This window comes from Ambystoma mexicanum, chromosome 5q (genome assembly GCF_040938575.1).
Source record: "Ambystoma mexicanum isolate Mex_15411 chromosome 5q, UKY_AmexF1_1, whole genome shotgun sequence".
NCBI lineage: Eukaryota > Metazoa > Chordata > Amphibia > Caudata > Ambystomatidae > Ambystoma > Ambystoma mexicanum.
In genome coordinates, this window is record NC_090933.1 from 503489978 (window position 1) to 503507283 (window position 17306).

Consider the following 17306-nt stretch of genomic DNA (forward strand, 5'->3'; position numbering starts at 1 on the left):
AAACCTGCTACGCTGTTGATTTAAAGCAGTCTAGAGTTAACTTGGCCTTCCACTCATTCAGTGGAGAATATGTATTGCAGTTTACTAAACGAATAGTAACACCTCATTATTTACTGGATTATCTACACAACAGGTGTATCTGCCGTTGAAATTCAACCAGGTTAATACGCTTGAAGTCCTGGGGACTCAGGTGGGTTTAGCTAAGCAACATAGGCACTGTAGGCTATGTGGGTTTAGGTCATTAGAAACTGTCAAACATCTGATGATCGATTGCGAAAGCCTTAATAATATGAGGGCTTCCATATGCCTAGGAATCATGGACCCAAATGTTGATGATCCGGAATGCATCTAGGAGTTATTTTGAGGGGTAAGGATGTACCTACTATTTACTATGCGATGAAGATGTGGTTTACCATTAAAGAGGTTTTAGAGGTAGTAACGATTTAATGTTCTATTCTATGATGCTTCTTTTTATGATTGGTTGATGATGCTTTTTGTTGAGACTTGTTGGGATTGAAAGCCTTACTGGCTGTTGAATACTAAATAACACATTTGTTTTAAAACTATCCCTAAGAAAGCAAAGATAATGTCCCATGCCAGGAGTGGCCTGCCAGGAGAGGCACAAATCCTTGCAATGTCACAGTTAAAACACCTAAATGACTTTTCTTGAACACACCTTGTGTGCAAAGGTCATTTTCAGGTCCGTTGTCAGATATATGGACACTTTTATATCCTGCAGTCGCTGCATAGATAATGCTTCCTTATCTTTACTCCATGAATCACACCGATTATCACTGACCATGGGATGATGTTGTCAGCATAGAACACAATCCGGATTTGGCCAAAAAAAGTAGATGCCATTTCCTTTTGCGATTTCAACTAATCCAGAAGTAGAGTAGATCAGCAGCTTTTTCTTAAAAAGAGAGTAATATAATCTTTTTTAGTACAGCCATAGACCGCCTATGATGAGTGCATTTGCTAGGCCAACTTGAGTGTTGGTATGCAGTGTACATACAGACAATGTGGATTGTTGAGGCCATTAGTTGGATGTCTAATGCATTTGATGCCATGTTTGAGTCATCATAAATCTATTTCCTACCTGTCATCTTGATTAAACTCAATTTGTCCATGAAGGTTGAGAAAAGGGAGGACCATACTGGAAATTCCTATGCCATGCTCTTCAGCTAACCCAAAAGCAGGTGGCAAATGTTGCGCATTTGGATGCTCTACTCGTGGAGTCTGCAACCTGCAGATCTCCAGATGTTTTAGCCTACAACTCCCATGATCCCTCATCATTCAATATATTGGCCAAGGTTGATGGGATTGATGGGAGTTGAATGCCAAATCATCTGGAGAGCCACATGTTGGAGACCTCCAAGCTTCTCAGTACTATATCGCAGATGGCTCTGCATAACATTGGTCATAAAAGCATATGGCAATTTGTATTAATTTCAATAAAGAATGTGTTCAATGATTACTTCTCTCAACAGGAAAAGAGCATAACTTCAACAAGTATGATGATAAGGTATCAAGCAATCTAAACGTCCCTTATGACTACACGTCTGTGATGCACTACAGCAAAACGGCCTTCCAGAATGGCTCCTTACCAACCATAGTGACACGGATCCCTGACTTCAGCGAAGTGATTGGGCAGCGGATGGATTTCAGCGATTATGATCTCGAGAAGCTGAATCGGATGTACAACTGCAGTAAGTCGTAGGAGAATCTCCTAAAATACATTGAGGGTAGAGTGGCTCTTGCAAGCAGAGATAAACTGGATGGGAAATGGATTTGCACAGGGTCACAGAGATACTGGAATTGCTTGAAAGTCCATCACACCTATAATGCTAAGTCATGGCATGACTGAAGTCAGACTGTGTCCTCAGCCCATTTTTAGGGACTGTACTGCATTCCACTGTAACCCCTGCATGCCTGCGCTGTCTACGGTCAGCTTCCCAGAACCTGCTGCCTCTACATCAGGCAAAACCTATCCAAATAATGAAAAGACGGTACAAAAAGAGAACAAAATTGTACAAGAATAGAAGGAAAAATAGGTGAAAAAAGAATAACAAAATATTGCTAAATCGCATTATACATGTACTGCTTGTGAATTAGTCAATTTCAGAAATGGATCATTACACTTTAGAGATCAACAATGTCTCCAATAGTCAACTTCTTTATGGATATATTGTAACAGCAGCCATTAGTGCTGTGGAACGTGCCCTACAATGATCAGTTAAGTCCGTCCACTATTGATGCTTTGTAACAGGAACCACAGCCATGAGAAGCAGCGGGAAAGATGGCAGCCCTGATCAGCCAAATTCTGGCTCCTTTTTGCGTCTAATGAACATATTTTACAAGTTTGTTAGTGTTGTCTAATGTTCCACTGGTCATTATTTCAAGGTTTTAAAATCAAATATATTCTGACAGTTTCCCTTTGAAGCTCCATCTTTGCTGGCCTAGAACAAAAGGCATTAGTATATATCCCACACAGAGAGTTTACCATTCTGCATCGTGTAAATTTAATCTGAAAAATCAATTCTGTTTCTTGACAAATTCCAAAGGTTAGCAGCAACATTCATTCAAAAGTTATTATTTAACCGGCTTCTTCTTGTTACAGCTTCCTCGCTCAGCTTCATGGACCAGTGCAGCTTTGAGTATGATAATGTCTGTGGCATGGTCCAAGGTGCCAGAGATAAAGCAGACTGGCAGCGGGTTCTGCAGGTTAATACTGGACCAAGCACTGACCATACCATCGCGGGGAGTTGCAGGGGTAAGCAATGTGTTATCTTAACGCTGACTTAAACTTATTCTCCTCGATTTAGTTTAATAGTGAAAAGTTGTGGGGCCTTTCCATGGGTGGAACACATAATTGTTCAGCAATAGGAGGGCGGGGATGGCATGCCAGATAATATTGTACACCCTGGGCACATGAGGTAAACAAAGGAGTATAAGGGCGGTGTGTTTTTGAGGGATCCGAAGGTTATTCTGTCATGTTTAAAATGGGCAGTGGTAATGGAGATGCAAGGGGGTTCCGTTCAGTCAATGAGAAGGGTTGGGGGCAGGGCATTGTGCCAAGGAGGGCAAATCTGTAATTTAGAGTGTTGTTTTTGTTGTATCTAAGAGTTCATATGAGTTTGGCTCACAGTTTTGAAGAGGTCCAGCAGTGATTCTTTGATGATGTAGCCAAACTTATCATAAAACAACTTACATCCTATTGTATTTTGATGTAGGGTGTCCACCTTCCAGCCAAACACAGCATGTGAAGTGTGGGGGGCTGGGTTGGATAGGTTACATGCAAAAGTGTGAGCTGTGTGTTATGACCTGTGGAAGTGCAGGATGTAAAGAAGCTCAGCATTGTGTCATGACCTGATCGGGGGTGCATAGCACAATATCAGGCATCAAAGGGGGTTATGGCTGATCTTGAGGCAGGCTAGTATTAAACATAAGGGTAACCCTATTCAACGGGAAGGGCCAAAGAGTGTCAACAACTGGTTTACAAAAGGGGTCTGGCCTTCCCGTACATTTTTAGAGGCACACTTCTAATTCTGGTGTGACTTCATGGAAGCAAGAGAGAGGTATTTATCAAAATAGCCTCTGAGGAAACAATGACTTGGAACCCTGTAATTGCCCTGCATGTTCAAATGAATTACCCATGGTGAACTATATTAACATAAAGAGCACCAAACAAGGGATACATCTATAGCTGACCACTGATTCACTTAGTGGCCGTTATTTATTGAAGAAAGTTTGTGTTTTTTTAAGGAAAGCAAAAATACATACGAAAGACAAAACTCATACAATCATGAATATAGCGGAGAGCATAACAGATTAAATACATGAGTCACAAGTGAGTCAAAACATTTATGAGCAAAATCTAACACAACAATACAAATACATCAAATCTAAAGCAACAATTGTGTTATAAAAATGTGATAATCAGGAGAAAATTTTGTGTTACATCTTGTAGGTATGAATAAACTCCACGGTATGATCTGCACTCATGAAAGAACCAACTAAGACTCACTTTCTTTGCTATAAATAATATGTGTCGTTCCATTGGCCACAAAATGGCGGCCTACACTTTTACGGACATTCTTAAACTCTTAAAGTGGTCCCCGCGGAGGGGTGGGGCTGTGATACATTTGTCATATTATATTACATCTATTTATAGAGAACGAAAGCCCATATTTGTTCAACCATATTTGAACCCAACTTATGTGTTATGATGCAATTTGACCAACCCCGATACATAGTTCTATTATTTTGTCACACTTTCTACAGGTTCCGGGCACTTCATGCACTTCAGTACTGCGACAGGGAGCCCAGGAGACAATGCAGATTTGGAAAGCAGGCTACTGTACCCCAAGAGGGGGTTTCAGTGCTTGGAATTCTTCTATTACAATAGTGGCCATGAAGGAGATCAGCTGAACATATGGGTGAAGAAGTACACCACAGCCAGCCCCAATGGCACCTACACACTGGAGGCCACAGTGAAAGGTAGGAGGGCAGCTGGGTTCTTGGGTTACTTTCCTGCACCTCCTTCTGTCTTTTTGTGTAACTGGGACATAAATCAGCCTTCTTCCATTACCCGTTCCAGCTGAAAATGTGCTGCTTTTTAAAATGATTTGTCATTGCGGATGCCAGCTGATCTTCTGCACCTGTTGGCTATTGTATAATGTGTCAGATTATTTTCAATTTGTTAATACTCAAGTCAAGGCTTGAATCTGATAAAAGATTCATAAACAGACCAGTCCAGGTTGAATGACAATAGTGTCCAAAACAGAAAATGGTAAGAAATAAATGTGAAATCAAATGAGTCTTATTTTCAGCCAATCCCAGATATCAATGAGGTGTAATGTGAGCTGGTGGACTGTGCGCTACGGCATCCCCAGAGGGTCCGCCATTGACAGAGCTCAGCTTGCTGGACTGCTGAAAAGGAAAGGTGAAAATAGTAACACTCTTCCTTTTGGTGTGCGGTGTTTCCCAGCCTAAAACCCATACCCTAACAGCTTTATCAAGGCAAGCCTCAGAGACACAGTGGAATTTTCTGAGGCCACGCATTGCCTCAGTCATCTTCCCAAGCTTTAAAATCCTCACTACACTACAAAGGGAGTTTGTATTGCTCAGTTTTTGATTTCCCAGACCTGAAAATAACAGACAGGGGTTTAAATGTGGCCCTTGCACATCTTCACGAGGGAGCCAAACATATACTTCACTTAGATAGGAAATAATGCTACTGAATAATGAATGGTTAAGTTAATGTGCATTGATAATGGGGGTTATTTTAAAACGTATGATAATTGCATGCAGCAGACCACCAACGCTTGCACTTACGTGTTTTCTATGCCCTACATGCAATTTCCAACTTTTGCAAGGCAGAGCGGAAAAGTAAAGAGTAAAATGCAAAAGCACTTTTACTCATTACTTTTACACAGTTTTGAGAAAAAGTAAATGTCGCCTGCAAACTACTCTTTGCAGGCAGCGTTTTCTAATGGATTCCACTTGCTCTTCAACACGTGCGAATGCGAGGTGGATTTTATAGGAATCGATTTGTTTTCCGCCTGCAAGAAAATCTCAAGCACGCGCAAAATGTTGTGCTTTTCTAAAATGGAGGAGATAAGCACAGCATAGATATAAACTCCATGTAGTGCCCTTTCTCCGCCTTGGAATAGGACGAAAACGGGCTCGAGGGGTAACAGCATTACACATTGCATTTACGCCCTGATTACCCACCCGCCTCCAAGTGTTTTTAGTTTGATGGACTATTAAAACGAAAATGTTTTTTTGCAACATCAACCAATTAAACTTTGCAATTCACTAGACATCTCACTTTACACCCATAATTTAGCAGGATTCGAGCTCTTACGCAGAATAACGTATAGTGTTTTGATTGTAGAAAAGGAGCTCCTTATTGGTAGATTTGGAGATTCTGTTTTATTTATTAAAGATCCTGAATCCTTTTGGGTTCGATGTTTGCCAGGACTATAGATCTTTTTTTTAAATCTCTGGCTATTCTCGAGTTCTGGATTTGTTTCTCAACTAGGCAGATTAACAAAGTGCAATAGCCAAACATGTAACATGGATTGAATGTTGAACATCAATTTAACATTGGATTCTTTAGCTAATGTGATTTTATAAATGTTTTTTTGTACTTAGCAAGTATGAAAGGTTTACTTAGAAATCATGGCATGTTTATACATAAATAAAGAACTTTCTTAATTACTCAGTTTTGTGTTACTCCACTCACCACTGCGCGACCCATCTTATCATTTCCCTGAATTAGACAAAGGGCTTTGCATTTTAAACTTCATTATGTTGAAAAGTACTACTTCTGACTTTGCACAATATGGATTCTGCACAAAAGAGGAAAGCACTCCACTTTAAAAAAAAGTTTCTGAATTGTGTGCATATTTTTGTAGTTAAAAATGCTGATTGCTCTCAGTAAGTTATGAAGGAGAATAAAGATTCTGTAAATGGTACAGTGGAGAGTAGTATGCACTTTACGTTTCCTTATTCTGCTGACAGCAGTAAGAAATGCCCCCCAAAAGAAACATGTAAAAACCACCCCTGATATTGCTGCACCACAAGTCCCATAGTTCCAAAAGCTCTGCCCTGGCCCAATCCCCTTTCAGGTCATCCTACAAAAAAACAAAAATCTAAAAGGTTACCTCTTTTCGACACTGTTCCGTAAGTCACTGAGCGCAGTGAGAAAAGTAAAAAGCTGATCACACTGTAGACAAGTAGTGTGGTCACCACACATCAACAAAACAAATGTTGAGATGTGTGCATGCTGTGTGAGGGATCTGGCAAAACACAAACCAGAGGAAAAGTTAAGTGTGTGGGACACTACTCATATTGGGAACACCTTAGTACTAAATGCTACAGTAAGTTCACATATAAGTAAAAAAACATCTCTTTTAGTATTGCCATTGGCCTTCATCAGGGAAATCTGTACAAACAAGATAGACTATACTCAGTAAATGTATTCCTAACTATTTACAATATAAAAGTATCATTCCATATCACTATGTTCCAAAGCCAGTAATCATACCGGTCATCTAGCAATGTTAATACTGTGGCAGTGTTGCCTATTGCAAAACACAAAGGTTGATGGCTGGAAGGTTTTGAATAAAACATAACCATGGGCACAGCTCTGGGCAAACCTCCAGACCATTGTCTTTCAGCTTGCCAAGCCATTACACAAGGGGAAAGACCATATGCAAATCAGGCTTGGTCCCACCCCCAAAAGGGTCAGTCCAGCCCGAAATGCTAAGTCACATCCCTTCTGCATGAGACCACAAGCATCCCCAGACATGTTTCGGCCTTGTTGGGTGTCATCAGGAAGAAGTAGCTAGGCCTCGAGGTGTGTTGCCTGTTAACAGGGGAAATACATGTTTAAATCCTGTAATTTATTTAATTTAATGTGATATAGTTTTTGATTTTTTTTACACATATAAAAATAATACAACATAATAAACACAATAAACAATATAATATATATACTAGTACAAAATAACTGAGCAAGCAACATGAGTTAAAACCTAACATCGCACAGCCAAATGCTAATAAACAACTAATCTCAAAATAAATAAACAATACATTTCAGTTGTTTCGATACCACTTAAATGCTGCTTTCATTTACCGTCAGTTCATTATCACTTGCTTCAGTTAATTAATAGCAAGTATTGGCCCATTACTATGCATAATCAGAGGGAGACACTATAGTCACAACTATTACCACATACTGCTCTTAATCATTCAAAATCATTCGCAGATCAAAAACAAAATTACACAAATACCTAAATACCCAAAGTCCCAGTGCAAAGTTACCCGTCCCCGAGCACATCCCAGGCTCAGTTAGTTTACTAATTTCATTGCAGTTTCTGGCTTACTTATTCACACTGCTCAACAGACTTAACACTTTACTCCAGGCATTTCATGACAGTATTTCATATCCTAAACAAAGACAAATGTAAACGCTGGTTCGTGGCATTGATACATTGTGTCTAGAATGAAAGATCTTTTATTGTCTCCAAATGATGGACAAATCTGCCAAGATGCTTGAAGTACTCCACTCCCATAGTGCGGCACTCAGTTAAAACAAGCTTTGGAGTTTCCCTCTGTCCCCTGTTGGAGCACATCTGGCAGAAGCGCTCATCTTTCGGGATTCCTCGCTCCGCACCCACCACAGAGAGGACAGGCAGATGGTTAATTCATAGCAACAGGATAAATCTCTGCAAAGTGGGGGATGGGCAGAGGTTAAGGTAACATTGGGGTCGGTTGAATATGTATCGTACCCCAGAGATAAATGCATAGCTATTTAGGCTATCCAGATGAGCAAAATGTTCTTGCCAGTCCCAGTGCTCAATGCGTCTTCCCAAGGACGCCTTCATACTAGGTTATCATCTCCCAATTTGGGTTCCAACCTATTTCTTGCAGCAGAACCTTCATACTCTTACTAAGGATGAATTCACTTGAGTTTTGCGTTCTTCATCACCCAAGTTATTCAGGAGTGGGTTGGTTTGAGCATTAAACATTTTAACATAAAGTTGTTTTTTTTTCTTTAATACCATTGATCTCAATGAAAGAATACCAAGTTTGAAGCGAATGATAGCCATAGATACACAAAGAGGAAGCCCCAGCAAATCCTCCAGAACCTTCCCTCGATTACTTGTAACCATTTCAGATCGATTATGGTTAATGCTTACAGACCATACATCACTGTAGGGACCAAGCATTGGATGTACAATTGTCGAGCTCCCCAGAAGTAATAGCCACTTCTTTTCTTAGAGAATTGGCACACAAGAGCAGTCAATGGCATTGCCCTCCTGGTTCGAGCCTGAACACAGGTAGTGCGCCCTCCAACCGCATCAAACTCAACCCCCAAGTATTTATACACAGGAGTATAGCTCACTTCCTTAAACTGAACCTGCAGCCTTACTTGTGCAATATTCTTTCTAGTGAACAACATCAGCAAGGTTTTATCTCGATTAATAGTGAATCCATTCATCTCAGCGTAAGTCCACAATGCCTCAGCCGACCTCTGACCTCCTGTAATACATTGCCATCAAGTACTGTGTAGTACAACTCAGTGTATAAACCAATGTTGCTCGAATTATGTAAACGTTTCAAATGATAAGACAAAGACCCTCATTTTGAGTTTGCCTGTATCCAGCCAGTAATTCTGGGGGGATGCCAGCAAAATGATCTACCGCTTATGCTACCTGATATCCCAGAATATCCAGGATATTACAGGTGGCGGAAAGGGCAGAACATTCCTAGTCCATTGAGTCAGTTTGTACTCCATGGAGGGGATTGACATATTTCCAGTACCGGTAATACCGGTGCCTGAAACGCCGGCTTTTGCCAGTGGGGCCCTCCATTGCCCCACTGGCAATGGAGGGCCGCAGCTCTTGGCTCGAGGTAAATCAGTGACCCTGCCACTGGCAAAACTTTAGTTTGCCATTCTGGGGAAATTGCTGGTCACGAAATTACTGGCAATTTTCCCACACTGTCAAACTTGTAATGAGGGCCAAAGTAATGAAAATTATTATCTCTGCCTTGTCTTCAACTTAAAATGTGTGCAACGAAGAATGTGATGATGTCATCAGTCGCTGCATGGGAGGCAAACTTCTTGTTCTGGAGTTACTACAATGCACGCACAGCTCATATATAAAAAATGGTGTGCAAGATAGGTTTGCAACCGAACACTCTGCCGTCAGACCAATTTGCTGCTTTGAGGATGTCCACTAGTCTAACACTTGCCCAGAAAGCCTTAGAAGCCACAGCACCTCTAACAGAGTGAGCCCCAAAAGAGGAAACATCCACTCCTGCCAAGGATAAAACCCAATGGACCAAAGTGGCAGAGGAAATGGGGCAATACGGATGCCAGAAAGAAATTAACAGCCGATCAGAAGAACGTCTCAGAGAAGCCGTTTGGGTCTCATCTGAACATAAACCATGAAGCACAAATAATACAGGACAATCAATGCACTCCAGAAACTTAATACGAGTAGAGTGCTAAGACTCTCATCCCCTGGTGAGAAAGGCCTGCCAGAGACGAGTCTGAAAAACCTGACACCCATCAGAAAGAAACTGAACATAAATAATATAGCAGAGTCAATTCTGACACAAATTGCAGATCCATACAGAATAAAAGAATAAGCTAATGGGAAAGCCAGAGAAGCAAGGAAATGTACCATGTATGGTCCATGTACCTGAACGTGATCCACAGATGTCTATCGCACCAACTAACCCCACGTGGCCCAGGTTGTGCTCTAGGACATGTGCATGTCAGGGGAATGACTTCTATGGCCATGGCCGACATGCCCTGCGGGGCCCATCTACAACCAGAACCACGAGTCCAGAAGTGAAAGGAATCTGTTAGAGTCAAAGGATGTTTTTTGCTCCTCTCATTCAGAAGCAGATCCCTGAATTTGGGTAGGAAGACAAGGACATCCTGCATTAACTGCAGAGCTATCTGGAATCATTCCTGCGCTATCCAAAAAGGAGTGATGAGGGCTAGTTTGTCTGTCCGCTTCTGCATATGCAGTCATGTCGTGGCGATCATGGCAAAGGCTGGAAAAGCATGAAGGGCAGCCCTGTTCCAGAGTTGAAAGAATGCATTGGTCACTGCCACAAAGGGATCTGGGCACCAGATGAAAAACCTGGGAAGCTGGGAGTACAATCTGGAAGCAAACTGATCCCACTGGAAAGGACCCCAAAGTTTTTTCAGGGAAATAGTAATTGACTAATTTCTGGTTTCTGCTGTCTACCCAGTGGGGAGAGAACCAGTATGCCACCTAGTTGGAAGTCCCCAGGAAGGAAATGGGCCTGGACCTTCATGTGTAACCCGAGGCAAAAATCCCAGATGCTCACTGTCAGGTTTAACTAGTTTGTTGATGTAACAGTCAGCAAATTTGTTGTCCATCAACCGACCCACCACACAATGGGAGTAGCTTTTGTGGAAACTTTGCATAACAAATAAGCCTCTCAGAATCTCCAAGCAGATGATGCGCCAGAGCAACTCCTGTCCTGACCCTGGACCTAAAGTCCAAACAGAACAGCATCTGTCGCCTCAACCTACAAATGGCCAGTGAAATGGCTGGGTCAAAATGTAAAATGGCATATTCAAATAATGTTCAATTTGTTTGCTCCCCAACGAGAGCAAGTGGGAGGTCTGACTTTAGTTTTTACAGAATCACAGACGTCAGCATAAAAACATGCAGTAAATTGTTAATAGGCATGAATGCTCCATGTACCATCTAACTCCAAACCGTTTTTAAATGAAATGTTTGTGACCTTTTGTTTATTTGCACCTGTTGCATATTAAAGACGCATGATATCAGATGATGGGGACAAAGTTTAATTTGATGTGTTAGAAAATTGCAACCGCAGAGACGCTGGGAGTATCCATTCATACCTAGCTAGAACAAAAGAAACAGCAGGATAAATACTCAGCATTATGTATGTATTGCTCTGCAATTGCCAGAAAAAAGTCACATGTTGTGCTTATATGAGGCACCAAGGTAACATTATTGTGTAGGTGTGAATACTCTTTCTTGTACCAACAAGCGTCCTGCTCACTTTCCATACTATAAATATGTGTTGTGATTCACCAGAAAATCATTGTCCTGTCAAGGACATTCTTAAACCTCTTAAAGTGGCCACCTTGAAGGGATGAGGCTGTGATATATTAGTTATGAAATCTTATGTTATACGTATTCATGAAGAATGAAATACCACATTCATTCAAGTACATTTTACCACAGCCAATGTGCTGTCATTTAACTTTACCAACCCACGTCGCTGTTTTTTGTTTTTGTTTTTTGTGTTTATGGTTAGTATGAAACCTTATACAATTCATCTTACAAACATACAAACAATAAACAATAAAAACATAGTCATACCCGACCTACGAGCATATCAACAGCATCAAATATCCCATCCTAAATCCAACCTACTTCCAATATGAATATATCCCTTCTTTATAAAGCCCAGGATAATTTCATAGTTACACATATAACACAAAAGCAACAATAAAACACACAGGACCCTCCAGATAACACACATTTTATACAGATGCAAATGCATACAATGTAAAGTGCAAATATTATGTAAAACCCCCATGCCACTAGTCATAAAAACCAATAAAATCAATCTATTTAAACATTACTTATGAAATAACCACCAGTTTTTGCAAAAATCTCTTTTAAAAATGCCACTATAGCCACTGTCATAGAAAGCATTCACCAATATCTCCCATAAATTGGGTGAGATTACAGCAGAGAGAGAGTGAACACATTTTCCCAAGATTAGGATTCTCCTCTGCATTAATGAGGGGCATTCCCCCGCTAAATGATGAAGGGATTCCATACAAGCCACATTGCACAATCTACATGTACGCCTATCTCTGGGGAAGCCAATACACGGGCCAACAACTTCCACAGTATGCAAACAATTCAGTAAATAAAGGCTAATGGATCTACAATTAGTATAGGTGCACATGCACATACAAACACACATACATGCATGCACATATTCCCACATACACAGACATTAAAAAAGACTCATCTACGCGCACAGTTTTTCTTTTTTTGCATGCACCTTTCTTTGCTGCCTGTTCCTTGTCCCTTGCTCGGCTCTGGAACACTTTTTGAAAGTCCTGCTGCAACATAAAGCAGGACGTAGGGAGGGAAGTTAATTGACACTTTCCGGAGTTCTCACTCATAGAAAGAAGTGAGGAGTATCTATCTAAGCCCCATTACTTTTAATTGGCTGAGCTTCCTTGATTTCCATACCGCTTGCAGGGGCAGAGGCACGACAGGCGTCCATCTGGGTCAGTGACCCTAATTAAGTACTGCAGCGACTTTACAAGCTGGGCCGTAACCCGGCAATAAATCCGCTGGCATTGCCCAATGCAATTAGTGTTACTGCAACTTGGTCCGCCACTATTAACGCTGGATCACAAGTTGCTGTGGCAGGACTCAATGGGGCATTTTTGGCGCAATCAGCAGCGGTAATTCCGCCGAAAAGGGGGGGAAAGCCGGCGCATTCAACTCCAGCATATAGTTGGAGGTGAATGCTCAGAGGTTCCCCCAAACTCGGGATTGGGCGGTGCGGTAATGAGATTCACCTTTTGAGAAGGCAATTAGAGGTTCAACCTCCCCAAGGCGTTTGTAAAAAGTTGAGCCAAACAGTGACTGTTATAGCTAATTTAATAAAATATGTATTCAAAATAGCCGTAGGACTTAATGAACATTCCAAAAGGGAGCTGATGAAATCATATTTTTAAGGTCTTCTACAGTACAAAGAAATATTTATTTTCAGTGACAAAACAATGTGCCCTCAATGGAAACGTGTGTACCCAATAGCATCAATGGATGATGTGTGATGTGACAAGGTTGCCTTCCTATGTCTGGGGACCAGCGGGAAGGTGACAGATATGAGCGTGAGTTATACCCTGATCAGCTTACCTCTGCCCCCAACACATGGCAGGAGACAGCCACATTGCCACATCAGGGCAGACTGGCCCAAAGTGCTTTGACCTTAAACCCACCCACTTACAAGAACGTTCTGGATAAAGGAGACCATGGCTCTCCCCAGTCGCATGAGCTAGAATTTTATGCCAGCCAGACCAACAGTTGTAACATAAACATTGCCTTTTGTTTAAGGAAAATGTTTTCAACTTGTTTAACACAGGTAGCGTAGACATTGTTACTGTTGCCAGCTTACCTGGTGTATCAATGGGACTATACTCAAAGGTTCACCGGAACTGTGCCAAACTGTGCCAAACACTGTGGTGCAACTCATTCTGTGGAACCAGTCTATGATTCTCCGAGCTCAGAGAGCTCATGGAGCACGACACAACAAGTAGAGTTGCAATGACCTGACTCCCCAGCAACAATGTTCCTCACCATTGAAACCAAGAGTCATACTTACCCAGCATCTTCTCAAACTATGTTGTACTCACTGCGAGAATCACCACTACCAAGCCAGCATAGGTGGCCTCAGGAAAGATACATCTATGATCCAAAATGGCTGACAGACCAGTTATAGGTTTTTGTCTCACCCCTGAACACACACCAACCCCAGCCATGTTCCAATGGCCTAAATTATCCCAGTCCTTACATAATTATGCCTCACAGGTGCATACCCACAAAGAAATAACTACCCAGGAGGTGGTGTGGGTTGTTGGAGCAGGTCATGGCTGGCTGTTGGAGGTATTTGGAGTGCTTTTAAAAGGTTGTTCAGGAGGGGTGCTGGTTGGAGCTGAGAGGGTGTAGAGGATCTAGGGGGGAGTACTGAGGCACTGACGGAGCTGGCGGTGAAGAAGTGGAGGAAGTGGTTGTGTTAGGAGGAGGGTGATGAGGAACAGGAGTAGGTAGCAACATCAAGACATGACTTGGACATCTGGAAAAAGAGGTACCATTCAGCGGAAGTATTCAAGATATGAACGAGGTGGTGAGAGACAAGAGGAAGTAGTAACATCAGGAGGAAAGAAAAAAAGGTCACCATTGGTCTAGTGTACTGTTATTCAATATTTGTATACTGAACCCTGTCACGTCCCCCTTCAGTAAAAATATTGTTTCTGTGCCTCACCAGAAGCTATAACTGATTATATTTTCTATTAAAAGCAGACACAGTAATCCCTTTTTAAAGAGCCTTTGTGATAGTGCACAAGAGACAAACTATGGATATCTGAAATACTGGGCTTCATTACGAGTTTGGAGGTAGCCATGGTGCTAATAGCGCCATGGCTGCCTCCAGAATTGTGTCCGGGTTCCTTGAATGAGGAATTACTGGGCCATTCCAACCTTGGAGGACCCAGTAATTCCTCATTCAAAAAAACAATCCCCATTCCCATTTGAGCCCCCATAGGGCTCAATGGGAATGGGGATGGAGCTAATAACGGGCCCGTTAATAACAGGCCCGTTATTAGCTCCCTGGTCCCCTTGCCGGACCTGCAAAGGACGTCTGGTCTGACCAGACGTTCTGAGCGTGTCCCGCAAGGGAACCTCGTAATAGGGCGGAATGGGTTTACCAGTAGGTAGTGCCGGTAAACCCATTCCGCCAACCTCCTAATGAGGCCCAACTGTGTTTCTGTACATACCCTCTGTATACTTCCTTCACCTCTATATTGGTAGTATGGCTCCAGCCAGTAGGAGCCTCCAAACACCAAGCAAAGTTCTAAAAAGGTCTACTATTTTTCAATGCAGATAACTATAAAAAAACACCTCTATAAACAGAACCCCCATAATGCAGGCTAGATATATATGCTGTACACTCTCGGCATTGTACTACAGGGGGGAAACACATACACAAAAATGAATAAACAGCAAAAACACAATTGGTTACATTTAACTGATGCCAAGAAATAGGAGAGAAATAAGTAGCCAGGTGCCCTGGTGCCTGTGCACCAACTGGGACCAATGGGCCTCATTACACGGACGGCGGTAACCATGGCGCTATTAGCGGTATTTTACCGAGTCCGCCTTGGTGAATGGGGGAATTACACCCCATTCCAAGGTTGGGCTCAATGGGAATGGGGAAGGAGCAAATAACGGTACCGCTATTAGCGGTACCGTTATTTGCCCTGAAGTCCCTCAGCGGGTCCCTTCCTTAATGTGTGGTCTGGCCCCACGTTAAGGACAGGACCCGCTGAGGGACATCATAGTATGGCGCTAAGGGATTACCGGCACAGGTGCCCTTACCGGTGCCGGTAATCCCTTAGCGCCATCCATGTAATGAGGCCCAATGTGTGCAATGAGGTGGAGCATGGCCTCTGCCTGTTTGGCTGGCCTCCTCTTAGTCAGCCAAGCATGAGTAATGGGAGCAACTAAATCCTCTCATTCGCCTTGTTTGAATCAAGGAGCCCTTGGGGGATGGACGAAGACGGTTAGATGGAAGCTCTTTTGCCAGCCCCAGCCCTGCCCTCTCCTTTCATGTGCGCTGCTGCCCGGATGGAAGTCAGAAGAACCTTGCAAAGTAACTCAGGACAGGAAAGTGTTCCTAATTGCACTATTCCCACCCCCTGACCTTGGCCCCGCAAAAGGGCCTCCCGGACCCCCATCTTTCTACAGTACTCTTTTTCCACCCTCTAATTCACACATACACTTTCCCCTGTCTCAGCCGTGCATTTTACCATTCCTCTGGTCTTGGTGCTCTGCAGGTCTAGCCAAACTGCACCCATGCACTTTTTCAGGCCACTGGGTTTGACACTGGAAGGCCACCCAGACCACTGACCCACGTGAGCACTTTTTTGTGCCCCCACCTTGCACTTTCTCTGCCATCTGATTTTGCGTCCTGGAGGACCACTGGTCCTCTCTCATCCAAGAACTACACACTATCTTGGTTCTCTGGGCTTGACAGAGGATGCTTCTAACCAGGCGTATCGACTGATGGTCCAGGTGGCTCGTCAGGGCAAAGCAGGGACTCAGCGTGCGAGATGCATAAATGTGCATGAAGTTTCAGCATGTCAAAGCTGGTTTGCCGATGGCTCATCAGTCTCAACTGCCTTGAATGCAGTTGATGAAATGCTGAGTAACTGCCATGGTATCTGTAAGGCATTTAGGGCCTCATTACACGGAAGGCGGTGAGCCATGGTGCTATTAGCGCCATGGCTCATGCCGGTAAAATACCGGCACCGCCTTGGCAGAAAGGGGATTTACCGCCCCATTTCAAGTTTGGAGGGGCGGTAAATCCCCCTTCCGCCATTGCCCTTCCCCATTCCCATTTCTGCCCCATAGGGCTCTATGGGAATGGGGAAGGCGCTAATTAGCTCCGAGGTCCCTTAGCGGCTTGGTTTTTAACGCCTGCAAAAAGCAGGCGTTAAAGCACCAACCCGCTAAGGGACCTCGTAGTAAGGCGTTAATGGTTAACGGTCACCGTTACCATTAACGGTGGCCGTTAACCATTACCGCCTTCCGTGTAATGAGGCCCTTAGACTTTAAAAGTCATCGGGGGTCTAGCACAGAAGCCCTACAAGCGTTGAAGCTCTTTTCTGCTCTTCTCAAGCCAAGAATGTATCTCAACTCTGCCCCCATGTTTGTATTTGGGTGTGCTTGTCAAAGGGTCCTAAAAGGCAGCCAGTCTTCCAACTGGGGGCTCACTGTTCCCCAGTGTTCATTGAGGTACGTGTCTCTCTCACTCCTTTGATAAGTGGATTCCCCCAGATAGAAGCAGATTTTAAACTCCAACAAGAATCAATAGTGTGGTTGGCCGCTCCATTATTAGTGAAATCCATTTCAAAGCCCTCTGCTAGGATCCAGGATGAATGACTTCTTAGGGAAGGGTTCATCAAC

At 42.9% G+C, this 17306-nt stretch overlaps 1 protein-coding gene across 4 annotated transcripts in view; it reads left to right on the forward strand.

Moving 5' to 3' along the window:
- Window positions 1-17306, forward strand: part of MEP1B (meprin A subunit beta) — a 465679-nt gene that overhangs the window by 317155 nt on the left and 131218 nt on the right. For all 4 annotated transcript variants that reach the window (XM_069620973.1, XM_069620975.1, XM_069620974.1 and 1 more), the window contains exons 8-10: window positions 1491-1709; window positions 2621-2773; window positions 4285-4500. In XM_069620973.1, the coding sequence (XP_069477074.1) occupies window positions 1491-1709; window positions 2621-2773; window positions 4285-4500 (588 nt within the window). The remainder of the gene's footprint in view (window positions 1-1490; window positions 1710-2620; window positions 2774-4284; window positions 4501-17306) is intronic.